General features: G+C 46.9%; 1 protein-coding gene across 1 annotated transcript in view; it reads right to left on the reverse strand.

The window, feature by feature from the left end:
- CHRNG (cholinergic receptor nicotinic gamma subunit) overlaps window positions 1-25,438 on the reverse strand; it is a 47,996-nt gene that overhangs the window by 6,526 nt on the left and 16,032 nt on the right. Inside the window, exons 4-11 of the mRNA XM_030216066.1 lie at window positions 22,266-22,375; window positions 20,827-20,982; window positions 20,472-20,569; window positions 16,344-16,544; window positions 10,920-11,034; window positions 6,845-6,959; window positions 3,097-3,307; window positions 1,084-1,217 (exon numbers count right to left, since the gene is read on the reverse strand). Coding sequence (XP_030071926.1) covers window positions 1,084-1,217; window positions 3,097-3,307; window positions 6,845-6,959; window positions 10,920-11,034; window positions 16,344-16,544; window positions 20,472-20,569; window positions 20,827-20,982; window positions 22,266-22,375 — 1,140 coding nt within the window. The remainder of the gene's footprint in view (window positions 1-1,083; window positions 1,218-3,096; window positions 3,308-6,844; window positions 6,960-10,919; window positions 11,035-16,343; window positions 16,545-20,471; window positions 20,570-20,826; window positions 20,983-22,265; window positions 22,376-25,438) is intronic.

Genomic DNA, 25,438 nt, shown 5'->3' on the forward strand with positions numbered 1-25,438 from the left:
CGGCATTATGGCAAAGCACACCAAGAAAGCAGAGGGGTCTTCAGCCAAACGTGAGGGGTCCTAGGCCACTCAAGCCCCTCCCCTCCGTGGCTACACCACTGGTGACTCCTAATGTGGAACCTTGCATCACGTAGCTATAGTTCGGGTTCCTCTTTCCCACATGCATCACTTTGCACTTGCTCACATTAAACGCCATCTGCCATTTAGATGCCCAGTCTCATAATTTTTCACAATTCTCTTGCGATTTAACAACTTTGAATAACTTTGTATCGCCAGCATATTTAATTATCTCACTAGTTACTCCCATCTCTGGATCATTTATAAATATGTTCAAAGGGAAACCCTACTATCTACCCTTCTCTATTGAGAATACTGACCATTTAACCCTACTCTCCATTTTCTATCTTTTAACCAGTTTTTAATCCACAACAGGACACTACCTCCTATCCCATGACTGTCTAATTTCCTCAGGAGTCTTTCATGAGGTATTTTGTCAAATGCCTTTTGAGAATCCAGATACCCAATATTGACCAGCTCACCTTTATCCACGTTTATTCATTCCTTTAAAGAAATATAGTAGATTGGTGAGGCAAGATTTCCCTTCACTAACCCCTCGGCTCTCCACCCTCCCCATCTCTGGATGAACAGGCCACATGAGATTACCTACACTGAATTCCACTCCTATTGTGCTTCGCTACTGGCTGGGAGCAGGAGATGGCATTTAATCTGATGTCATCTCATATATCCATGATACCAAATCATGCAGCTCTTACTGTGAGGTTTGGCCCTGAGGCAGCAGGAGATGACATCGGATTAAACATGTCTCCTGCTGCTGGTCTGCAGGACTGCACAGTAGGAGGGATATTGAGTCTCACTATCCTGCTGCAGCCCGTTCAGCCTAGAAGCATGGAGAACCAAGAGAAGGGTGAAGGGAGTTAGCAGAAAAATGTCGTCTGATGCCTCTTGGCACAGGACACCAGGGGCAGCTGCCCCATGTACCTGCCCTGTAGTCCTAGCCTTGCAGTGGCCAGTTGTCACTTCACCCCTTCCCCCTTGCCCATTATTATGTGCAAGAAAACTCACCTTGTCAAATTCGCTTTGCTCTTGCTTGGCCTTGGCGATGTAGTTGCAGGCTTCCACGCAGGCACGGATCTCTGGAGCTGCATGCATGAGGCTGTAGTATAGATCCTGGCTCCGGCCGTTCTCTAGACTTGACCCTATGCAAGGTGACAGGGTGATGAGAAGTTTAAAAAAAATTGGATATAGCAGCTGGATTTGCATAGCACCTTTCATCCAGACAGGATCCCAAAGTGTTTCATCTACTTCCAAAACATGCACACAGTTACCTCAGGGGTAGAACATGTGACTAGTAGGAGTAACTCAAACCCAACCTGCATAAGAACATAAGAGTCGCCATACTGGGTCAGACCAATGGTCTGTGCCTTGAAAATGGCAAGGACAAATCAAGATCAGGATTACATATAAAGTATCACATACCTTATGCTATATCTTGTTGGGCAGACTGGATGAACCATTCAGGTCTTTATCTGCCGTCATCTACTATGTTACTCTGACACTTACAAGCTATAGAAGTTACGTGTGGTTTTTTAGAACAGGGGGTAGCGCACTTAATGTAAAATGTCAATTATGCATGTAAATAACACATGCCCTGTTATGCAACTGCCTTTCATTTCTTAATAAATTCAACCTACAGGAGAATAGAGTCAGCTTTCACACGGTTAACCTTTGGATGCTCCACATTATTGCATACACAGATTACTGAATGATGGGCAGGGAGTTTGTGGAACAATTAAATCACCTATTCGGGGCTAACCGGTCATTTTCAGTGACACTTAACCAGTTAGCACTTCTGCAAATAACCGATTAGTGCCAAACTCAAAACCGGTTGGGTTGAGGGCATTCTGGGGCAGAGTCAGCACTTCGTTGGTTAAGTCAGCTCTATCTTTGTGTGGTAAACCATAGCTGAATATCACACTTAACCAGCTATGTGTTAGCCGCCTCTGTGAACTCAGAAATTCATTGCCGAAGCCTGGACATGCCCTGGCACTGAATTTGGGTTTGGAGCCAGTGGCAGTCAGCAAAATGCTGAGTCCCATTCATGTAGAAAGAAGTAAATCAATTTTTTTTTACTCATTCCAAAAGTAGAAAGACAAGGGGAAACTCAAGGAAGTTACATGGAAATACTTTTAAAACAAATAGGAAGAAATGTTTTTTCTCTCAACAAATAGTTAAGATCTGGAACTCTTTGCCGGAGGAGGTGGTAATGACAGTTAGAGTATCTGGGTTTAAAAAAGGTTTGGACAAATTCCTGGAGGAAAAGTCCATAGTCTTCTATTGAGACAGACATGGGAAGCAACTGCTTGCCCTGGGATTGGTAGCATGGAATGTTGCTACTCTGAGATTCTGCATGGAATCTTGTCACTCTTTAGGATTCCAGAACCTTGCTATTCTTTGGGGTTCTACGTGGAATGTTGCTACTCTTTGAGATTCTGCATGGAATCTTGTTACTCTTTAGGATTCCAGAACCATGCTATTTTGGGGGGTTCTACATGGAATGTTGCTACTCTTTGAGATTCTGCATGGAATCTTATCACTCTTTAGGATTCCAGAACCTTGCTGTTCTTGGGGGTTCTACATGGAATGTTGCTACTCTTTGAGATTCTGCATGGAATCCTGTCACTCTTTGGGGTTCTACATGGAATGTTGCCACAATTTGGGTTTCTGCCAGGTACTTGTGACCTGGCTTGGCCACTGTTTGGAAAACAGGATACTGGGCTAGATGGACCATTGGTCTGACCCCAGTATGGCTACTCTTATGTTTTTATGTTCTCTGTGTAACAATCCCACCTGTGGTATCAGGATTCCTGAGATAGATAGATGGCAGCAGGAAAGAATTCACTTCTGGGAAAGCTGGGTCCGTGGGAAATTTTCTGGGAGTCATGGAAAACAGAACGAATCTACAGTATATGCGTGCTAGAGTTCAAAGAGCAATGACGCCTGTTCTACGACAATATCCTCTAGTCTGGGATCTCCAGTAACACTGTCCCCAAGATGCCACCTGTGGAAATATCTCACCTATGATTTGCAGGATGTCTTTGATCAGTCCATCCCGCTCCTTCTGCTTCTGGAACATGAGTTCTGTGCGTGCCTGACGCAAGATGTATTCCTCAGCTTTCACCATCAGATCCAGTGAGCTCCTGCGACGGATGATGGGCTCCGGCCACGTGGGCATCATATCATGGCGCAGGTGCATGCCCAGAGCTCGAGGGATCAGGTTCAGGAACACCTGCAGGACCAGCAGAAAGTGACAAGACTGTCACAGAGCTGAGACTCTTTTTTTAGATAAACTTTCTGTTTTCTTTAGTTCTTAGAATCACATTGGTTTAAGGAAAGAAGCAAAATTGAGTAGTCTGACAATCAAGTGCAGAGGAACCAGAGAAGAGAATTGGGAGTAGAAATTTCAAGTGTGTTTACATTGATATATTGTGATTTGGGGATAATTGTATAACACAGTAGTGGGACCGACTATCCATATAAATCCTGGCACTGAAAATGCATGTATAATTTAAAATGGCCAATTATACATTCAGATTCTACATTTTATTTACCCATTTGCACATAGAGAGATAAATTATACACGCATTTCTACAAAGAAAACTATTTTCCAGCTAATTAGGGGTCCTTTAAAGGGAATAAGAAATGAGATGTTTGAAAGGACTGAACCAGACAGTAATGCTGGTCTGGGAGCAGAGTAAGGGCAGTGCTGGAGTTGTCTAATGGTTGGTGCGGTGGGCTGAGAATCTGGGGAACTGGATGTGGTGACCCTGGGCAAATCGCTCAACCCTCCATTGCCCCGGGAACAAAACTTAAGATTGTGAGTCTACTAGGGACAGAGAAAGTACCTGCATATAATAACTGTAAACGGCTTTGGTTGTACCACAGAGCAGAGGCGTAGCCAGAGTTCGGCGGGAAGGGGGTCCAGAGCCCGAGGTGAGGGGGCACATTTTCGCCCCCCCCTGGTGCCACTGACCCCCCCCCCCCCCCCGCCATTGCCGACACCCCCGCCATTGCCGACTTTGCCCCCCCCCCCGCCGCCAACCCTCTCGACCCCCCTCCCGTCGCCAACCCGCCGTCGCCTGCCTTTGCTGGCGGGGGACCCCAACCCCCACCAGCTGAGGTCCTCTTCTTCTCGCAAAAGGCTTCCTTCTGTTTCTGACGTCCTGCACATGCAGGAAGCCTTTTGCGAGAAGAAGAGGACCTCGGCTGGCGGGGGTTGGGGTCCCCCGCCAGCAAAGGCAGGCAACGGCGGGTTGGCGGCGGGAGGGGGGATCGTCGGCAGGGGGGTCCAAGGCCAGATCTACGGGGGCCCAGGCCCCCCTGGCCCCACGTAGCTACGCCACTGCCTCAGAGAGGCAGCACATCATAAAACAAACAATTTACCTGGTTAGTGGAGATATTCAGCCTGCAAAGGGCCCACATAAAGTGAGGACAGTAAAAAAAGGCTGGCTGTAAGCAGTGGTGTGCTGGAGCGGGCTCTGACCAGCTCGTGGCCATTTGTTAAGAATTTTGGGAGCCGGTTGTTAAAGCAGGCCCCCCTCCCCCATGGCTACTTTAACAACCTGCTCCCAAAATATGGGCTCAGGCCCCCTCTTGAATTCTCTTTTAGTTTGCTGCTGGTGTGCTGAGCCCCGCCAGCCACGTAAGTAGACTGCTGCAGCTCCCCGCTCCTTGTTTCCAGCTCCGAGCAGCATGTGAGAAGTCCCAGCATGTTGCTCAGAGCCAGAAAGCAGCAGCGGGGAATGGTGGCAGTCCATTTGTTGGCTGGTGGGGCTCAGCATCCCTGCCAGCAAAGGTATGCCTAGCAAGGGGGAGGGAGAGGCATGCATTGCCCCCCAGTCCACCCCTGGCCCCCCTAAATTTCAGGGCTGGCTACGCCTGCAGAGAGAGCCTGTTGTTAAAAATGTACCAGCACTCCCCTGGCTACAGGTCTGAGTATCAGCTGGTATCTGGATAAGTCTTAGGAGATTTCATGGCCAATGTTGAAGACCCAGGTTTAAATCAGCCTGTGGCAGTCACTGACCCCTGCAGGCTGATTGTCAAGGATTCAGCGATTTTTTGTGGGGCAGGTGATACATTTATGCAGTTGAGAACTTCTCAGTGCAGGAATAAGACAAAAACAGAGTGACGGATGCAAAGTAAAAAAAAAAGGGAAGGGGTGAAAATGTTCAAGGGAAGGGTTTTGTTTCCTGTGTTTATCCAATAAACACAAAAAAAAAACAGCACCACAGGCCTTTAAAAATGGAACACAGTTCTTTAATGAATGAGCCTTGACAAAAAGACCCGACACGGGCCGTGTTTCGGTGACTAGCACCTGCGTCAGGGGTCCCCACGTCTCATATAGTAAAAGCTACAAAGCACCAAGGCACTTTCACTTTCTGTGTTCCATTTTTAAAGGCCCGTGGTGCTGTTTTTTTCGTTTGGACTTTAGTTTGTACTTCGTTCCCTCTCTTTTGTTATATCCAATAAACACTTCATACCTTTTTTTTTTTTACAGCAGTGTTTTATTGGTGTTTATCGGTTAAAACCTAGAATCAGAAGCCCCCAGTGTGAATTTTGCTGCTGAATGTCTAACTTTCATCATCATCCTTGCCCCATCCAGGTGCCTTTTTAGGATCCATAACTCTGGCTGCTTCCTGAGTGAAACAGCCAAAGTCTGGCATCACTGGCAGGGCCAGCGGTAGGGGGTGGCAAACAGGGCAGTTGCCCTGGGCCTAGGGTTACCAATGGAAGTAAAACCCGGCTGGCTCAATCCGTCCTCCTTTTTCTGGAGCCATATGGTAACCCTACCTGGGCCCCCATGCCATAGGGGGCCCCAAACCTGCCTCAAGCTAAAGGAGGAACAGGCTGAAGGCCAGAATTTGGGTCCTCTCCCCAGTTTCTGCCCTGGGCCCTTGAATGTCTTACACCAGCCCTGATCACTGGCAATATTAACTACTCTGGGACATTGGAATAAGGTTCATAAAACCTCAGGTTTAGTGATACATGAAGACCCTGCCCTGCACACTTCCCAGCTATCCTGCTGTGCTTCAGAAAAACTGGACTGGCTGGATGGATCTTAGATCACTTTTTCAAAGGCCCTCCGCCCCCTCTCCAAATCTCTCTTTCTGACTCATTAGAAACCATTTTTCTTTAAAGACTGAGGGGTCGATATTCAAAGCAGTTGAAATGGGTAGAAAAGCCTCCTGCCTGTTTAAATCCCTCGTGCCACTTACCAGCCATGTTGAAAGTGGGTAGGTGAGGGGCAGTACAGGGGACAGAGCTGGGGAGGAGCCAGAGTTATGCGGGTGCTGGTGCCCACATAGCTAACCGGACATGTAGGATCACATGGCAAGCAGTCCTAACTTTGCACAGAATATCAATTCCAGGTCCCAGCCTGCAGTGTTCTGCCACCCAATCTGGCAAGCTCCGATCACCCACACTCCAATTGCCTATCCCACCCCCAGCAGAATATTGGAACCCCTTCCTCCCCCCCCAAAGTTAGAACAGGTGACCCCAACCTTCCATAGTCGGTTCCATTGTAAAAACAGCCACAGTGACCTCTAGTGGTAGTCTCATGGTACTGATCCCTGTATCTCCTCTCTTCAAGATCCACAAGGAACCCCCCTCCCCCCCAACACATTTCTCTGTGCATAGTGACCAGGACTTAAATGCAGCTGTGGTATTGATACTGTAGAATTGTTAGACATACATTACATTTATGAGCAGAGTAACATTACATTTATGAGCAGAGTAACATTGCAGGAGGTTCTTTTTATTCACCCACCTCTTTGACCATATTTGACATGGAGTGCGTGTTCGGAGTGCGCAGGGATATATTTAAAACAACAACAGCACTTCCAACTATGACTATTGTCACCACGATGAGAAATGTTATGTACCTGAATGAAGAAAAGAGTTCATAGTATCAGAATTATGATGGTGATGTAGTGCACAGAGCTGCCAAGGGGGAGAGAGAGATTTTAGTACACAGCCCAGCCCCACCCACTCTACCTCATGGCTCCGCCCATACCAAGCTGTTTGAGCACTGGGAATTTGCGATGATGTCACTCTTGTACATGCTCAGTTCAGGCACTTGAAAATGGAATATGATGATATTTTTTTTATTGGACTAGCCTAATACATTTTAAAATTAGTTTTCAGAAGCCAAAACCTCATATTTCAGGTTAGGTCAGGACAATATATTGCTGTTATGGTATCCTCTCCTGACCAGAGAGGAAGGATGTGTTGGTCTCTGAAAGCTAGTTTAAAATGTATTAAAATTAGTCCAATATACGGGTATCACTTTATTTACATTTTGTGTTTTATTTATGTTTTTCATCCTTTATTAACACAGCTACCACATTATCTTAAATTAAAAATAATTCTTTTTCTATCTTTGACGTTTCTCATTTTCTTTTTCTAATTGTGTTGGTCCCAGTTGCTGGCTTCTGCTTTGTTTCATCTTCTCTTAATTCTCTTGCCAGGGTTTCCTGTCCATTTGTCATTTTTCTCTCCTCCCTTTTCTTTCAGTTTTCTTCAATTTATTTTTCTGCCTATATGTCCAGATTTAATTCATTCTTACTATCCTCTTTTTACTTTGTCTACCTACAGGCTTTAATCCTTCCCTCACCCTTGTTCTCCCCTGTCCCTCTTATTCTCCAGTTTTTCACTAACTCTATCCTTCCCCCCTTTCCACCCAGCACCTCTCCTCTTTCTCTCCCTACCCTTCCAGCCAGTATCTCCCTTTTCTTTCCCCATCTTTCCATCCAGTGTCTACTGTCTCTCCCCATCCTTCTCCCAGCATCTTCTCTCTCTCTAACTTTTCCCATTCAACTTGTCCTCTGTCTGCCCATCCTTCCATCCATCATCTTCTTTCTCTTCATTCTTTCATTTAGCGTCTCCACTTTCTCTCCTTATCCCTCTATCTAGCATCTTCCCTCTTTGTCTCCCTACCTTTCCATCCAACATCTCTCTTCTTTCTGTCCCCATTCTTCCAGCATCTCCCCTTTCTCTCCTTCCTTCTATCCAGTCTCTACCCTCTTTCTCTCCTTCCTTCCATCTGGTGCTTTCCCTCTTTCTGTGCCCATCCTTTCAGTGTCTCCCCTCTTTCTCTCTCCATCAGCATCTTCTCTTTCTCCAGCCCTTCCTTCCAGCATATCCCCCTTTTCCACTCATCTTCTCTGCCTCTACCCCTCTTCCATCCAGTGTCTCCCCTCTTCTATCCATCTTTTCTTCTCCCCCCCCTCTTCTATCCATCTTTTCTCCCCCTCTTCTATTCATCATCTCCCACCTCTCCCTCCCTCCTACCATACAGAGTCTTCCGTTTCCTGCAGGCTAGTGCTACTTCTTCCAACGAGCAACAGAAGTCAAGCAATAAGAAGTAAACGCGGGGCCGCAGTCTTTAGGCATGTGCTGTTGGCTGTGCCGTCCCCTGCTCCGGAACAGGAAGCTGACGTCAGAGGGGGCAGGGGACCAGCAGAGCCGACAGCGCATGACTGAAGACTGTGGCCTTGCACCTGCTTTTTTTTTTTTTTGTTTTGCTGCCATTGCTGCTCATTGGGAGAATCTCCTGCTTTTGCAGGTAGTGCGGGAGATGACTTGCCAAAGCAGGAGGCTTTATAATTTCAAGTTTTACAATTTCAGGCTTTATATTTTAATGTTTTATTATTTCATGTCTTATTATTACAATCGTATGCACCAGTTTTTCACATGGGTATAACGACGTGGTGAATGGTTCTCTTGATAATAGATTCTTTATGACTAATGATATATTTGTAATATTTATTATTGCAATTATTTATTATCAATACCATTTATATTACGATATTATCTATGTTTATATTACATTATTTTAATTTAGCATGACATATTATGTTTGTACAATCTTTTTATATTATTTCATATTTGTAATTTTATGTGTTTGTCTATTTTAGCCCCCGACGCAGCCCCTTTGGGCGAAGCACGGCCTGTGACGGGCATTTTTCTGGTGTATAGTATCACTAATAAAATCTTTTGATGTTTTATTGATCTGCTTGTTTGTTTTCCACTCGCTACAATCTTAGGCAGATAATCGTACAACATCCCTGCACAGGCCACAGCCTAACGACAAGGCTCTCTAATGAACTAAACAGCAATATTCGGTCAGTGGAGGTCAGTATTTCTTTAAACACTGCCCACTCAATTAATCCCAGATATTCAGTGCCAGCACTATCAGGTAGTGGCATGAAATATCCCAACACATGGCATCCGGCGGGAGTTACCCGGGCATGTCACTGACATTCGGCGGCAGGACACCGATGGGCTCTCTTAAAACAGCCATTCTTTCCTATTTGAACTGGAGAGGTAGGTAATTGGATACCACCATCAGCCGTACCAGGGTAACTCCCGGCTTTGGCCCCCAGCCGTCCTAGCACTACCCAGAGTGCCGCAGCAGTCTGTCCGGATATTTAGTGGCAGTATCTGGTCAAGGTATGTGCCACTGAATATCAAAGCTTGGCCAGGTCAGCGGGAGTCATAAGTACATAAGTAATGCCATACTGGGAAAAGACCAAAGGCCCATCAAGCCCAGCATCCTGTCCCCAACAGCGGCCAATCCAGGTCAAGGGCACCTGGCAGCTTCCCAAACGTACAAACATTCTATACATGTTATTCCTGAAATTGTGGATTTTTCCAAGTCCATTTAGTAGCGGTCTATGGACTTGTCCTTTAGGAAACTGTCCAAACCCTTTTTAAACTCTGCCAAGCTAACCGCCTTCTCCACATTCTCCGGAAATGAATTCCAGAGTTTAATTATGCGTTGGGTGAAGAAACATTTTCTCCGATTTGTTTTAAATTTACTACACTGTAGTTTCATCGCTTACACCCTAGTCCTACTATTTTTGGAAAGCATGAACAGACGCTTCACATCCACCTGTTCCACTCCACTCATTATTTTATATACCTCTATCATATCTCCCCTCAGCTGTCTCTTCTCCAAGCTGAAAAGCCCTAGCCTCCTTAGTCTTTCTTCATAGGGAAGTTGTCCCATCCCCGCTATCATTTTCGTTGCCCTTCGCTGCACCTTTTCCAATTCCACTATATCTTTCTTCAGACTAGAATTGGAACACAATACTCAAGGTGCGGTCGCACCATGGAGTGATATAACGGCGTTATAACATCCTCACACCTGTTTTCTATACCTTTCCTAATAATACCCAACATTCTATTCGCTTTCCTAGCTGCAGCAGCACACAGATAACTGCCTTTGAATACTGAGCTCTAAGTGGCTCCCCACACTCCAAGATAGAACATCCATTGAAGGCCCCCCCCCCCCAATCCCAACCAAAGAGGTGTGTCTTGACCAGGTGAAAGCAGCTAGAGGAGGGCACCATTTGCAATACAACCCCTTACTGTTTGCTGATATGGAAATTTCCAGCTTCTGTATTTACCCAGTAATGTCTTAATATCTGTGTAGCAATTTTTCATTACAATCAGAGGACAGAGGAGATCTAACAATAGGCTGAAATTAGCCTGGTAGGTGTTCATTCAAAAACTGTTTCCAATTAGGGCTGCCGACTAGATCCAGATTCGCCTGGTAGGGTTGATCCAGTCCTGGGCTTACCCCATTGCATTCAGGGACTTGTGGTTCTGATTTCGCCATTGAATACCCTAAGAAAATCGAGGCTATAACTAAGTCCCAGCATGCATTGGGGTAAGCCCTGGACTGGATCAACCCTACCAGGCGAATCTGGATCTAGTCGGCAACCCTATTTCTAACTGCGCTACCCAGAAGATTGATTCTTGTTAGAAATTGGCTGTTCTGTTCCCAAAACTGGACTTCTGTACTCTAAGAAGAGTGACACTGTCTCTTTTGCACTTACTTTGAGATGAGAGGCACTGCTTGGGATGTTTCTGGAACTTTCTTTGCAATGAGGATGAGGAAGACAGTCTGGGCCAGGAGAATGTTGATAGAGAAGGTGCACTTCTGACCACCAGCTGATGAGAGGATTTAAAAGCAATTATTACTTCTTGCACTCTGATCTTAGTGGATGGAAGAGAAAGATGTCCTTGTGGTTAACAACAAGATCATCTCTAGGACTAAAATCCAAAAGCTTCCCAGATGATACACGTTTTCTGCATCCATCACTGCAGAGGGACATTTCATGCACTGGGTGATACATTCATAGAATCAGCCTCTGGGCAGAGTTAACCAGCCATTTTGTGCTTATTTTCTTTATTTCTTTACCTTGTTTTATTTCTGTTTATCATTTTGTAATCAATAGAAATCAAACAAAATAAAACATGGCAAAGAAAATAAGATGATACCTTTTTTATTGGACATAACTTAATACATTTCTTGATTAGCTTTCGAAGGTTGCCCTTCTTCCTCAGATCGGAAATAAGCAAATGTGCTAGCTGACAGTGTATATAAGTGAAAACATTCAAGCATTACTATGACAGTAAAATAGATACCGTTGGAGATTCTACATGGAATGTTGCTACTATTGGAGATTCTACATGGAATGTTGCTATTCCACTAGCAACATTCCATGTAGAAGGCTGCGCAGGCTTCTGTTTCTGTGAGTCTGACGTCCTGCACGTACGTGCAGGACGTCAGACTCACAGAAGCAGAAGCCTGCGCGGCCACATTGCTGATCTACAAGGGCCGACTTCTACATGGAATGTTGCTAGTGGAATAGCAACATTCCATGTAGAATCTATAGAAATCAAACAAAATAAAACGTGGAAAAGAAAATAAGATGATACCTTTTTTATTGGACATAACTTAATACATTTCTTGATTAGCTTTCGAAGGTTGCCATTCTTCCTCAGATCGGAAATAAGCAAATGTGCTAGCTGACAGTGTATATAAGTGAAAACATTCAAGCATTACTATGACAGTAAAATAGATACCATTGGAGATTCTACATGGAATGTTGCTACTATTGGAGATTCTACATGGAATGTTGCTATTCCACTAGCAACATTCCATGTAGAAGGCTGCGCAGGCTTCTGTTTCTGTGAGTCTGACGTCCTGCACGTACGTGCAGGACGTCAGACTCACAGAAGCAGAAGCCTGCGCGGCCACATTGGTGATCTACAAGGGCCGACTTCTACATGGAATGTTGCTAGTGGAATAGCAACATTCCATGTAGAATCTATAGAAATCAAACAAAATAAAACATGGAAAAGAAAATAAGATGATACCTTTTTTATTGGACATAACTTAATACATTTCTTGATTAGCTTTCGAAGGTTGCCCTTCTTCCTCAGATCGGAAATAAGCAAATGTTGGTAGATGACGGTATATGTAAGTGAAACATGAAAGCATTTCAGTGGCAGTCTAACAGGATGAGGGTGGATAGGTGAGAGACAGGAAGAGTCGGGTGGATGAGGGACAGGGAGATCTGCATGGAGACAGGAGGGTGACAAAGCAGTACAATTTTATGGTTTATAATGGGCTAGAAAACCCAGATCTTTGTTAAGTCCTGTCTGGTGGGTGTCAAAATATTTAATCATTCTGACTTCAAAGGTCTTACGTTCCTGTATTGTTTTAAAGTTCCCTTTCAGGATTCTTACCATGAAATCACTGGTACAGTGTTCTGGTTTTGTAAAGTGTTGCCCCACAGACGTGACTTCCTTATTGGTACTAGTATTTTTCATATGGTGTCTATGTAAATTAAATCTCTTCTTTAGCATCTGACTTGTTTCTCCTTCATCGCATTTTTTACACTGAATGATATATACCACATTGGAAGATGAGCACGTAAAAGATTCCTTAAGGTTGAATATTTTTCCTTTGTGAATGATCGAGGGGTCCTGTGAAATGTTTTGGCATAGTCTGCAGCTGGATATATTGTAAGGATGTGTGCCCTTCTCTTCTTTTTGAGTCTGTGTTGGGAGCTTACTTCTAATTAACTTGTGTTTTAAGCAGGGGCATAGCCAGACCTCGACAGGATGGGGTCCAGAGCCCAAGGTGGGGGGACACAGTTTAGCCCATCTCCCCCAGCTGGCGGGGGTCCCCAACACCTGCCAGCCAAAGTCTTCTTCAGCAATGGTCAACTCCGGTGCCTTCGCTGATGATCTGTTTCTGACTCCTGACATCCTGCGTGCACGTCCTGTATGTAGCCCCGTGCAGGACGTGCACGCAGGACGTCAGGGGTAAGAAACAGGTCATCAGTGAAGGCGCCGGAGTCGACCAGCACTAAAGAAGACCGGCTGGCGGGGGATGGGGACCCCCGCCAGCAAAGGTACCTGGCAGTGGCGGCGACAGGGGAGGGTCGGCGGCGGGGGGGGGGGGGGAGTCAGCGGTGGGTCCAAAGTAGAGGGGGCCAGGGCTTAATATGTGGGGGCCTATGCCCCTGTGGCCCCACCTAGCTACGCCCCTGGTTTTAAGTTGGGTGGCTGTGACATACAACCTAGAGCTAGAAAAATTAAGAAAAATCATAAAAGATCTACAGCCTCTACTCCAGGAGCATGAATTACTGAAAGAGGTATTCCCATCCCCACCAGTGCTGGCCTTCCGACAGCCACCCAACTTCAACCAGATTTTTTTGCCTTACTTTCTAACAGCATAAACATCAAATGGTCTTTTTAAAGACCATCTCAGATCCTATTTTGGCCCTTATGACTTTCTCCTGTGATGTTTTCTAATCCGTACTTGCACACAGACTCCTGATGCAGGCCTTCTGGCCGAAACACAGCGTTGTGTTGAGTCGCTTTTGACTTCTCGTTAAACTTTGTTTTTACTAAGATATTGTGTGCTCCAGTCTCTGGAATCCGTGGTTCTTTGTTCCCACTTTCGCTGAGTTACTTCGTGGGACCTTTTGAGTTCTCCACACACGTGGATTCTCTTTGGACTTTTCTTCCAAAGTATACATATTGAGGTCTTTGTCTGTCCACATATGCTTAACTGTAGCCCAGACGGATAACTACACGCCTAAATTGGGAGGCAGGAGGGATACCTACTCTTTCTGCCTCTGTTCCACCATCCTGACCCTGCACAGAACAGCAGGATAGTGTGCCAAATAAAGTAACTGTACACTGACCACGCTTGATGCAACGCACAAGGTCGGCTGCTGCTGTGTTTCAAAATGGGTGCATGGAGGCAGGGGCAAGTGGGGATCACTCCTGCCTCCCAACCGAGACGTGCATGAGGGTGCTCAGCGATTTGTCAGTTGTGGGGTCCAGGGATGGCGGATCAAAGGGGGAGGGCCATCAGTGACCTTTGTGGAGTTGTATTCTACTGCACAGTTTCTGCATCGAGGCCTCTATGGCAGAGCTGGGCTTAGAATTCATAAGTCCCAGGATTTCTCTTGACTCATGCTGTAGTTTGGAGCTGTGAGGCATCTTTCTTGTGGTCCATAATGGGAGATTTGCACATTTTCATCGGGCTTTTTGTATAATTAAGAAGAGCAGACAATAATTCCCTCCTTAGCAAGGGCGTAGCCACGGGCGGGCCTGGACGGGCCCAGGCCCAGCCACTTTCCCTCCAGGCCCGCCCAGCCAACGTCCACCCCGCCCCGAGTGTCAGCAGGTGGGGGGGGGGGGGGTGCGCTCCGCTGGCGCCACAGTCCCCACCTGCCTACCAGGCAGCTCCATTGACGAGCCGACGATCACGACCCTCTTCTGCCACCTGGCATCCAGCCTTTAAAAAAAAACCTGGTGTGAAACACCTCGCATCTTCTGTGCTCTGCGCTGCTGTGAAGGCAGCAAATCCCCTAGTCGCGTCGGTCGGCCCTTCCTTCACTGTGTCCCGCCCTTGCGGACATAGGAAGTTACATCAGAGGGCGGGACACAGTGAAGGAAGGGCGGACTGATGCGACAAGGGGATTTGCTGCCTTCACGGCAGCGCAGAGCACAGCAGACGCGAGGCGTTTCACACCGGGTTTTTTTTTTTTAAGGCTGGAATGGTGACGGCTCTCCTTTGCTGCTCAACACTGGCATCCAGTTCATGCTTGGTTTTCACGCTGCTGCCAACTGTGAAACTGTTGAAGAACGTCTTGGTCACATTCAAGGAGGTTTCCAGCTGGTGGGAACTTGGGGATCCCCGCCAGCTCAGGTATTTAAAGTTTTAAGCTGGAAGAGATGGGATGTGGAGATTATATGTGCCCACCCAGTTTCCCCAGTGGCCCACCCAAAATCTTAGGTCTGGCTACGCCTCTTAGTTTACATCCAGAGATGCCAAGGGTGGGCTATCCTAAAGAGTGAGATTTACTGCCTCAGTAAGAGAGATTTATGGCTAAAGAGTGAGATTTTTCCAGTACAGTGTCAGAAGTATAACTATATGCACATGCCCTACCCTACAAGCAATCCCTTCCCTTTGGCCTCAATCATTCACTTTCCATCCTCCAGCATCCCCCTTCCCTTGACTTCAGTTACCCTTGTTCACTTCCTCAGCAAACCTCCTTTGACCTCTAATGTCCCTTCAACCACCTCCTCCCCTGCAATATTCCACCCTGCATTCAATCACTAACCACCCCTACAAATGCCCCCCCCCCCCCTCTACAAATATATCCCTCTGGCCACATCCACTCCCTCTATCATGGCTATCACCCATCCCTACCAGGTTTCTGCTGCACATCCAGGCCTGCTTTCCATGTCTTGGTGTGCAGGGCCTGGGGACCTCCACAGTCTGCTTTCAGTGCCACAGGTCTGTGACTTCCTCTTGCATTCTGCCACTCTCCTACTGCAATATTTTGGCCACAGTATTTGGTGAACCCTCAGCTGCTCAGTGCTACTAGTCTACTGCCAGCCTCGAGAACATGTGAGAACAAGATGTCTTTGTGTATGTGCGTGAGATCTCTTCCAATCAACAAGATGTCTTTGTGTATGTGCGTGAGATCTCTTCCAATCAACAAGATGTCTTTGTGTATGTGCGTGAGATCTCTTCCAGTCAACAAGATGTCTTTGTGTATGTGCGTGAGATCTCTTCCAATCGAGTGTGTCACACACATAATAGATAGACCTTGGTATCTCTGCTACATCAGAGTTTCTCAAACCGGTCCTGGAGTGCCCTCTAGCTTTCAGGATAGCCATAATGAATATGCATGAGATAGATTTGCATGCAATGGAGCCAGTGCATTCATTTCATTATTCTTTGCTTGCAAACCAGGCTGGCTAGGGTATACTACAGGACTAGCTTGAGAAACACTGGTTTACAAGATCCAAGCATCTAAAATTTGCTGAAATCAGCTTTAGGTTGGTGGGAAATTATTCCTAGAGAAAAATACAGACCCTAACTATCTGGCACTGATAGGCAAGGCTAGAAGAACAGGGAAGATGAATTACAGAGCAATCTCTACCTTTGGCAGGTAAGAAGTAGGTGAGCACTCCGATGAAGGAGATTAGCACGCAGGGTACAATTATGTTGATGATGTAGAAAAGTGGCTTCCGTTGAATGATCAGGTAAAAGACGATCTCTTGGTAATTGACATCATCCGGGGTCAAGTGTCGATTCAGCACTTTCTTGGCAGGCCTGTGCTTGATTGCCCATTCTCCATTTTCTGTCAGCACCCAAAAGGGAAAAAGGAGGTAGAAATTTGTCGTGGGAAGAATGTTTGAATTTACGCAGAGCCGGATCTTCCATTAGGAACACCTAGGTGATGGCCTAGACTCCCGCAATTCTGGGGGGTTACAGTTATATAGCCTGCTAATACCCAGTGGCATAGCAAGGGCAGCTGCTTCCCGGGGCGGTTTGCCGCTGCGCACCCCTCCCAGGTGCAGCATGACACCCCCCCTTGGCGCATCACCCAAGCCCCTCGCCTTGGTGCATCAACCCCCCCCTCTCGGCGCATCAAACAAGCCTACCCCCCGAATGCATTCTTGTCTGCCTTGTGCACGCCGCTGGGGGGGGGGGGGGTGTCGGTTCCGCTGGTTCCCTGCTCCCTGTGCCCCAGAACAGGAAGTAACCTGTTCCGGGGCAGAGGGAGCAGGGAACCAGCGGAGCCGACACCCCCCCCCCCCCAGCGGCGTGCACCCGGGGCGGACCACCCCCACCGCCCCGCCCTTGCTAGGCCACTGCTAATACCATTAACTGAGTTCATAACAGGTTAAAACTAAGATACTAGATACAAACAATTGAAATATCAATCACTAAACCACAATTTTGCAACTAACATAAACAATCAAAAGATGACATCATAACTGTACCAACTATATCTCTCTTCCTTTATACGTACTAATGAAACAGTCATGTTTTTAATCTGTTTTTAAAACTAAGGGGTCCTTTTACAAAAGTGGTCTGAAAAATGGCTTGTGGTAGTATAGGTGCGGGTTTCGGGCGCTCGCCGATCCATTCATTAGCGTGCCTGTACAAAAGGCCTTTTTTTTTGCCGAAAATGGACGTGCGGCAAAATTAAAATTGCCGCTTGTCCACTTTGGGTCTGACCTAGTGGTACAGACTCACGCGGTGTGATAAGGAAGAGGCTGTCCTATCTGGGGTAGGCCACTAGAGGGCGCTAGTAGGAGGATAGGTGGAGGTCGCTAGGACCGGGGAGAGCCCTGGGATGTCCACAGGTGTAGGAGGTTATGGGCTGGGCCCTTTGTAGCTAATTAACCACTTTATACCCCACCTGAATGGAAAGGAAGAGAAGTGAGCTGGCAGCAGAAGAAGAGAGATCCCCCTGGAAGATACTGGCTAACCTTATGGACTTGTGGTGGACTGTGTGTCCAAAGGAGATCAGCAGGCTGGAAATCCTGGGGTAAGAAGTCCCTAAAGCATTAGTGTTTGACTGTGTGTCCTCAGTACTTATAGGGACTGTGTGTTCAGTGAAAGGACTGTGTTTCCAAAGAAGGAAGGACTGTGTGTCCAGGACTGTGTGTCCAAAGAAGGGGTGCTGTGTGTCCCAGTACTGAGAGAAGCAGGCTGCAAAGCCTGGGGTTAGGAGTCCCCAAAGTATTGAAGCTAGTACTGAGCCCATGTATCTGTGTGGGGAGGCTCAGTGTGAAGACCTATGAAAGCATAAGGTATTAAGCTAGAAGAAGTGTGCCCAGGGGCTGGAATAAAGAGTTGCCTGAGAAATATGCAGTTAGTGAGACCTGTTTAATTTGCTTAGTGGGAACGAGGTCACCCTGAGCAAGAAGGGGTAGCACACTAATTTGCATATGATCTGCATATGGAGAACCAGGTCACCCTGAGTGAGAAGGGGAATATCACAGCGGTAACTGGGCGGTAAAGACCTACATGCTCCAAATGCCAATTGGTGCGCGTCTGTTATGCACGCCCGAAGATAACAAATATGAAATTACTGCAAGACCACTCCATTTTGGCGCGCATTGGGCGTGTGTAGATGTTTATGTGGCTTAGTAAAAGGGCCCCTAGCATAGCCAAATATGTGCCTAAATATAGGTGGAAACAAATTCCACAAACTAGCTGCCTGGTGCGTAAATAAAGAAATGAACAACTTCTTTGAAGTGGCACCAGAAACTTTGATATGTATAGAGGAGTAGCCTAATGGTTAGTGCAGTGGGCTTCAAACCTGAGGAAATGGGTTCAATTCCTACTCCAGCTCTTTGTGACCCTGGGCAAAGTCACATAACCCTCCACATACAAGCGAGTTAACCGATCGCCAGCCATTCCCAGCTGGTTGACTTTGTTTTGAATATCAGCCAAAGTGCCTTTAAAATTGTTGATCACCGCAGTCTGAATACTGAGCTCAAATAATACAATACATAGAGGGGCATAATCGAACGCGAACGCCCATCTCCATGGACGTCTATCTCCGAGAACGGGTACGTGAAGGGGCGGGACAGACTGTATTTTCGAAAAAGATAGGCATCCATCTTTTTTTTTTTATAATACGGTTTGTGCCGGGCAAATGCATCGGATTTGTGCGGATTTGAGCTGTGCGATATCGTTTTTCAGCGATAATGGAAACCTCAAAAACGAACAAATCCAAGGCATTTGGTCATGGGAGGGGCCAGGATTCGTAGTGCACTGGTCCCCCTCACATGCCAGGACACCAACCGGGCACCCTAGGGGGCACTTGTAACAAGTAAAAAAAAAAAGTAAAATACCTCCCAAGTCCATAGCTCCCTTCCTTTGGGTGCTGAGCCCCTCAAATCCCCCCCCCCCAAAACCCACTGCCCACAACTCTACACCATTACCATAGCCCTTATGGCTGAAGGGGGGCACCTAGATGTGGGTACAGTGGGTTTTGGGGGTGGTTTGGAGGGCTCCCATATACCAGCACAAGTGTAACAGGTGGGGGGGGGGGGATGGGCCTGGGTCCACCTGCCTGAAGTCCACTGCACCCACTAACAACTGCTCCAGGGACCTGCATACTGCTGCCAGGGAGGTGGGTATGACATTTGAGGCTGGCATACAGGCTGGAAAAAAAAGTTTTTAAAGGTTTTTTTTTTTTTTTGGTGGGAGGGAGTTAGTGACCACTAGGGGAATCAGGGGAGGTCATCCCCAATTCCCTCCGGTGGTCATCTGGTCATTTAGGGCACATTTTTGGGACTTGTTCGTGAAAAAAAAGGGTCCAGAAAAAGTGACCTAAATTCTCGCTAAAAACGCCTTTCTTTTTTCCATTATCGGCCGAGCGCGCCCATCTCTCCTCGGCCGATAAACACGCCCCAGTCCCGCCTTCACCACACCTCCAACACACCCCCGTCAACTTTGTCCATTTCCGCGACAGATTGCAGTTGGAGACGCCCAAAATCGGCTTTCAATTATACCGATTTGGGTGCCCACGGGAGAAAGACGCCCACTTTTGAAAATAAGTTGGATAGTGACCTATTTGGCTTATTTTCAAAAGAGAAGGATGTCCACCTTTCGACATAAAATGGAAGATGGATGTCCTTCTCCCAGAGTTGTCCAAATCGAAACCCGATTTTGGACGTCTCCAACTGCAGTCCGTTGCAAGGATGTCCAAAGTTCAAGGGGGCATGTCGGAGGCGTAGCGAAGGCAGGACTTGGGCGTGCTTAACACTTGGACGTTTTCACATGGACGTGTTTTTCTTATAAAAAGTGCCCGAAATGACCAGATGACCACCGGATAGAATCGAGGATGACCTCCCGTTAGTCTCCCAGTGGTCACTAACCCCTTCCCACCCTCAAAAAACATCTTTAAAAATATTTTGTGCCAGCCTCTATACCAGCCTCACATGTCATACTCAGGTCCATGACAGCGCGTGCAGGACCCTGGAGCAGTTTTAGTGGGTACTGCAGTGCACTTCAGACAGGCGGACCCAGGCCCATACCCCTCTACCTGTTACTCATTATCCCTGTAAAATAGTACGGTTAAAATGTTTCCATTGGTCATTATCTTCCTTTCTTTAAATGTCCTCACATCATTGCACTTTTCTTTCTCTCACCAACTCTCATACTTATGAATATCAAAACTGCTCACAAGCTTTCCTTTGGAGTTATTTTTCCACCTTCCTTCCATAAGCCAACTGCAGATGTTCAAAGCAATTTCCTGAAATACCTGTGAAATCTGCTTTCTCAATGACAATCCATTCAATGGTCCGGCCTTCCTCCACAGCCAGAAGGAGCTGGACCTCATGGGCACTGTAGGTCTGGGATCTGGGTGGCAAGAAGGAGAAATACAAGGCCATTCGCAATCAAGATCATGTTTGGCAAATATATAAATTTCCCAGGAATTCTACCTATCTACTGAAGAGTTAAGGAACAGCCCCTTGTCTACATGAGTATTCACTGAAAGATTATGACCACTCAGAACAATTGAGCAAAACTGTTTTCCCTAGTAAACTGAATGTTGGGGCCTTCCTAGCTCCTCTGTGAGACCCAAGGTAGAGAAGAAAAGGGGGTCATGGACCTACCGGAAAACCATGGTGCAGTTCTGCCAGTCGAAAGGAAAGTAAGCAACGATAACAGAACAGGTGCTACGATAGATAGCTGGGGGCAGCCAATGGATGAAGCCATTGGAATGAATCAGCAGATTGACATAAAGAGTGACCTCAAATTTTCCATCGATACTGCAGTAAAAGAAGAAAAGGGAAGTGTCCTCTTATTTTATTTATGCATTCTTGTATCCCACTATTATCCAAAACAAGTTTCGGTTCAGCACCCGGGCACGTGACTTCGTAGTGTCCTTCTGCTGAAAATAAGTCAACTTGTAATGATGAGCTCGTGACAGTCTATGGTTCTTATTTTCTGAATGTGGGTGAATGGTACATCCATAGAGTGCATCGACCGAGACTCTTGCTGGCCCCAGGCACAGACTTCCCTCAGAAAAGGGTGATGTAAAGAGGCCAGATACACTGAAATAATGTTAATTTTGCATTTCAACATCATTGCCCTACCAAAATACTCCACCAAGGGTGCTCGATGCTAAAACAGACCGCTGTGTATCTTTTTACAATTCTCCAGACTCTAGAGTCAAGTACCTGACTGACTGGGGGATGCATTAAAGTCGTCGTTAGAGCCTTTCTGTACCGAATTCCATAGCGAATCGGTACGGAACGGGTATGCACGAAGGAAAGGGAATGCAAATGAGCTGCCTTGCCCCCCCCCCCCGCCCGAGGTCCTTTATTGACAGCCTTGCTCCCCCCCCCCCCCCCGCCCGAGGTCGCCACTCCCCGCTCCCCCCTGCATTGTAATCATAAGGCAGCCCCGGCCCCCTCCCTCCTCCCTTCTTTGAAATGAGGACAGCTCCTGCCATCCTCCGTCCCCCATGGCCCCACCCTGCCGCCCCCCCTGAGGTCATCGCCGCCGCCGCTCCCCCCCTCCACCCGCTCCCCTCGTCTGCCACCAGGCCCTCACAGCACCTGTCACCTCCGTGTGGCGCTGCACCGGCAACAACAGATGATCGCCTCTTTGGACTTCCCTCCTTTCCTCCTGGGCCCGCCCTCGTCTGACGTAAGTAACTTACGTAGGTTACTTACGTCAGACGAGGGCGGGCCCAGGATGAAAGGAGGGAAGTCCGAAGAGGCGATCAGCTGTTGTTGCTGGTGCAGTGCCACACGGAGACCATCAAGCTGTGTTCTTTCACCTCACACCGTCACATACCAGAATTTTTATTGCTGGTCACATATGAAGAAGAAAGAAGACAGTCTGATCATCCAAGTAACCTAAAAGTAACAGCAAGGTACTCTGGAGAAGTATCCATACATGGGGAAAAAACGGATAGGGAAAGTCCTCTTAAAATTCCTGTTTCATAAGCCACCCGTAGATTCTGTTTTCTGCTGAGCTCGAAATAAAGCCGGCTCAGGGATGGATGTACCAGTCCGAACAGCAGGGGGTATAAATCCTTGCTTACTTGTTTTCCAGCACTATGTCTGGAAGCCACACCATTTTGGAGGGGACCCTAAGGACTTTGAGTCCATCGAAGTCCTCCGGCTTCCACGCAAGTCGGTAATCAGTCCATTTCTTTCAGAAAGCCAGGGGGAGAGAAAAGAAGAGTTACATCAGACATTAGATATATATGCACTGTCTGACCTTCCTACCGCTCCACAGCAGCCAAAGAAATTGACCCCAACTACAAATGAAACTTCTGTCACATTCAGCCTTGTCCTCTTTTGTACAACAACAGTAAAAGTCTCACACATTGTTCTAGGTTCTGACAACATAGTAAATGATGGCAGATAAAGACCTTACGGTCCATCCAGTCTGCCCAACAACATAAACTCATTTTACATGGTATGTGATACTTTATACCCGAGTTTGTTTTGTCCCTGCTTTTCTCAGGGCACAGAATGTAAAAGTCTGCCCAGCACTGTTCCTGTACTAAACGTTCTGAAGATTCTGGAATCCTAAAGAGTTACAAGATTCCGGAATCCCAGTTAGTAGCAACATTCCATGTAGAACCCCAAAGAGTAACATAGTAAATGACGGCAGATAAAGACCTTATGGTCCATCCAGTCTGCCCAGAGTTTGATTTGTCCTTGCCATTCTCAGGGCACAGACCGTAAAAGTCTGCCCAGCACTGTTCTTGTACTAAAAGTTTTGAAGATTCTGGAATCCTAAAGAGTTACAAGATTCCGGAATCCCAGTTAGTAGCAACATTCCATGTAGAACCCCAAAGAGTAACATAGTAAATGACGGCAGATAAAGACCTGAACGGTCCATCTAGTCTGCCCTACAAGATACTCATTTTACATGGTATGTGATACTTTATACCTGAGTTTGATTTGTCCTTGCCATTCTCAGGGCACAGACTGTAGAAGTCTACCCTGCACTGTTCTTGTACTAAAGGTTCTGAAGCTAATGTCGAAGCCCCTTAAAATTTACAAATGTATAACCCACCTAAACTAATGGTTTCCCAAAGGTTACTTAGCACAAAATGTTAAAATTGCACATAATAGAAAACACACAAGACCCTCAAACAGATTTGTTTTGTCTCTCACCACTACTGAAGAAGGATGTACAGTACTGTTGTCCTCACACAGAACCTCCGACCTCCCTCACATTCAGCCCTGTCCCTCGCTCTCACACAGAACCACAAACCTTGCATTCCGCTCTGTCCTTCCACAAACCTCCCTCACATTCAGCCCTGTCCCTCGCTCTCACACAGAACCACAAACCTTGCATTCCGCTCTGTCCTTCCACAAACCTCCCTCACATTCAACCAGTGTTGTCTCTAGACAAAACTATTTGGGGTGGCTTCGGGGGGGGGGGGGGAGTTAGGTATGTAGTAGGACAAATCAAAGCAACATTTCTGCACAGCATAACTCTCTTTCTCCCACTTTTAAATTAGCAATAAAAGACTACAGTCTTCTATGCATAAAAGAAGCCCTCCCCCCTCTAGCCCGTGTCAACTAACTGCCATTATAATTCATAACATCATTTGCTAAATTTGCCTGTGTGGCCGTTGAGTTTGGATCCTCTACAGGATTGGTCAGAATTTCAATATAAACCCTGAAGCTCCATGCGTGGGATAAGCATAAAGGAATCCGGTGCTGAAGGAATGGATCCTCAGGACCTTAGACAAGATCGGGAGGCGGGGCTGGTGGTTGGGAGGCGGGGATAGTGCTGGGCAGACTTATACAGTCTGTGCCAGAGCCGGTGGTTGGGAGGTGGGCTGGTGGTTGGGAGGCGAGGATAGTGCTGGGCAGACTTATACGGTCTGTGCCCTGAAGAGCACAGGTACAAATCAAGGTAAGGTATACACAAAAAGTAGCACATTTGAGTTATCTTGTTGGGCAGACTGGATGGACCGTGCAGGTCTTTTTCTGCCGTCATCTACTATGTTACTATGAAGCTCCAGTTCTGTATCACAAACTCCATTTTCCCAAACAATGAAGCTTATACAACTTGCCACATAAAAAAAATATTCAAATTGTGATTATCACCTCAGGAAAAGCAAACACTCCTTCCACTGCCAGATTCTTTGTTTAAAGCAGACAGGTTTTTGTTTTTGCGGTGATTCTACCAGATGTGGAGACAGAGACCTTAGCAATTTAAAATTTCAAACAGGCCATTTTGCAAAATAATACAAAACCCTACAAAAGACAGCCAAAATTTATATACGAAACTTAACAAACCATAATACCCCTAGCCCACCTATGAAAAGACAGCCCTGCTATATATTTTACACTGACACCTAGAGCATCAATACACCTGCTACTGGAAAACTGTTACAGATTCCTACAGACACCACATGCCAGCAGAATCCTTCACCTCAGTTGCAGATTCAAAACATGACTCTCACCTGATACAAAATAGGGGACCACAAAATAATGCAGACAAAAACCAAACCCAGAGATACCAGACTCTGCACGTCGTGCAACACCACAGAAACAGAAATTAATGCATGCAGTGGCAGTAGCGGGGGCGGCTGCCACCCGGGGCGGATCGCCGCTGCAACCCCCCCCGGGTGTAGACGAACAAGACACCCCCCCCCGGGTGCAGACGAACACGACACCTCCCCCCCCCCCCCGGCATAGCGCCGCCCCGACACGGTCCCCACCTGCCTACGAGCTCCATCCATCCGCAGCGCTGCTGTAAAGAAGAAATCGCTTCGTCGGCCCTTCCCTCACTCACTGTGTCCCGCCCTTGAGGAAATAGGAAGTTACACCAGGGGGCGGGACACAGTGAGTGAGGGAAGGGCCGACGAAGCGATTTCTTCTTTACAGCAGCGCTGCAGATAGATGGAGCTCGTAGGCAGGTGGGGACCGTGTCGGGGGGGAGGCGCTGCACCAGGGGGGGTGGACGGATGCACCCCCCCACCCGTTGACACCCGGGGTGGACCGCCCCCACCGCCCCGCCCTTGCTACGCCACTGAATGCATGTCCTCCTATACAGTGCAAAATAAAGCTGACAGATAAGAATTCTCATCACTGACATAATTCAATCACTAAACTGAAAATAAAATCATTTTTCCTATGTTTGATGTCTGGTGATTTTATTATTCTAATCATCTTGTTCCCAGTCTCTGGCTCTGTTTCCCTCTGTCTGTGCTCGTAACTCTGTTTCCAGAGCCCCCTTTTTTCA

The sequence above is a fragment of the Microcaecilia unicolor genome, chromosome 10, assembly GCF_901765095.1.
Source record: "Microcaecilia unicolor chromosome 10, aMicUni1.1, whole genome shotgun sequence".
In the NCBI taxonomy this organism is placed as follows: Eukaryota; Metazoa; Chordata; class Amphibia; order Gymnophiona; family Siphonopidae; genus Microcaecilia; species Microcaecilia unicolor.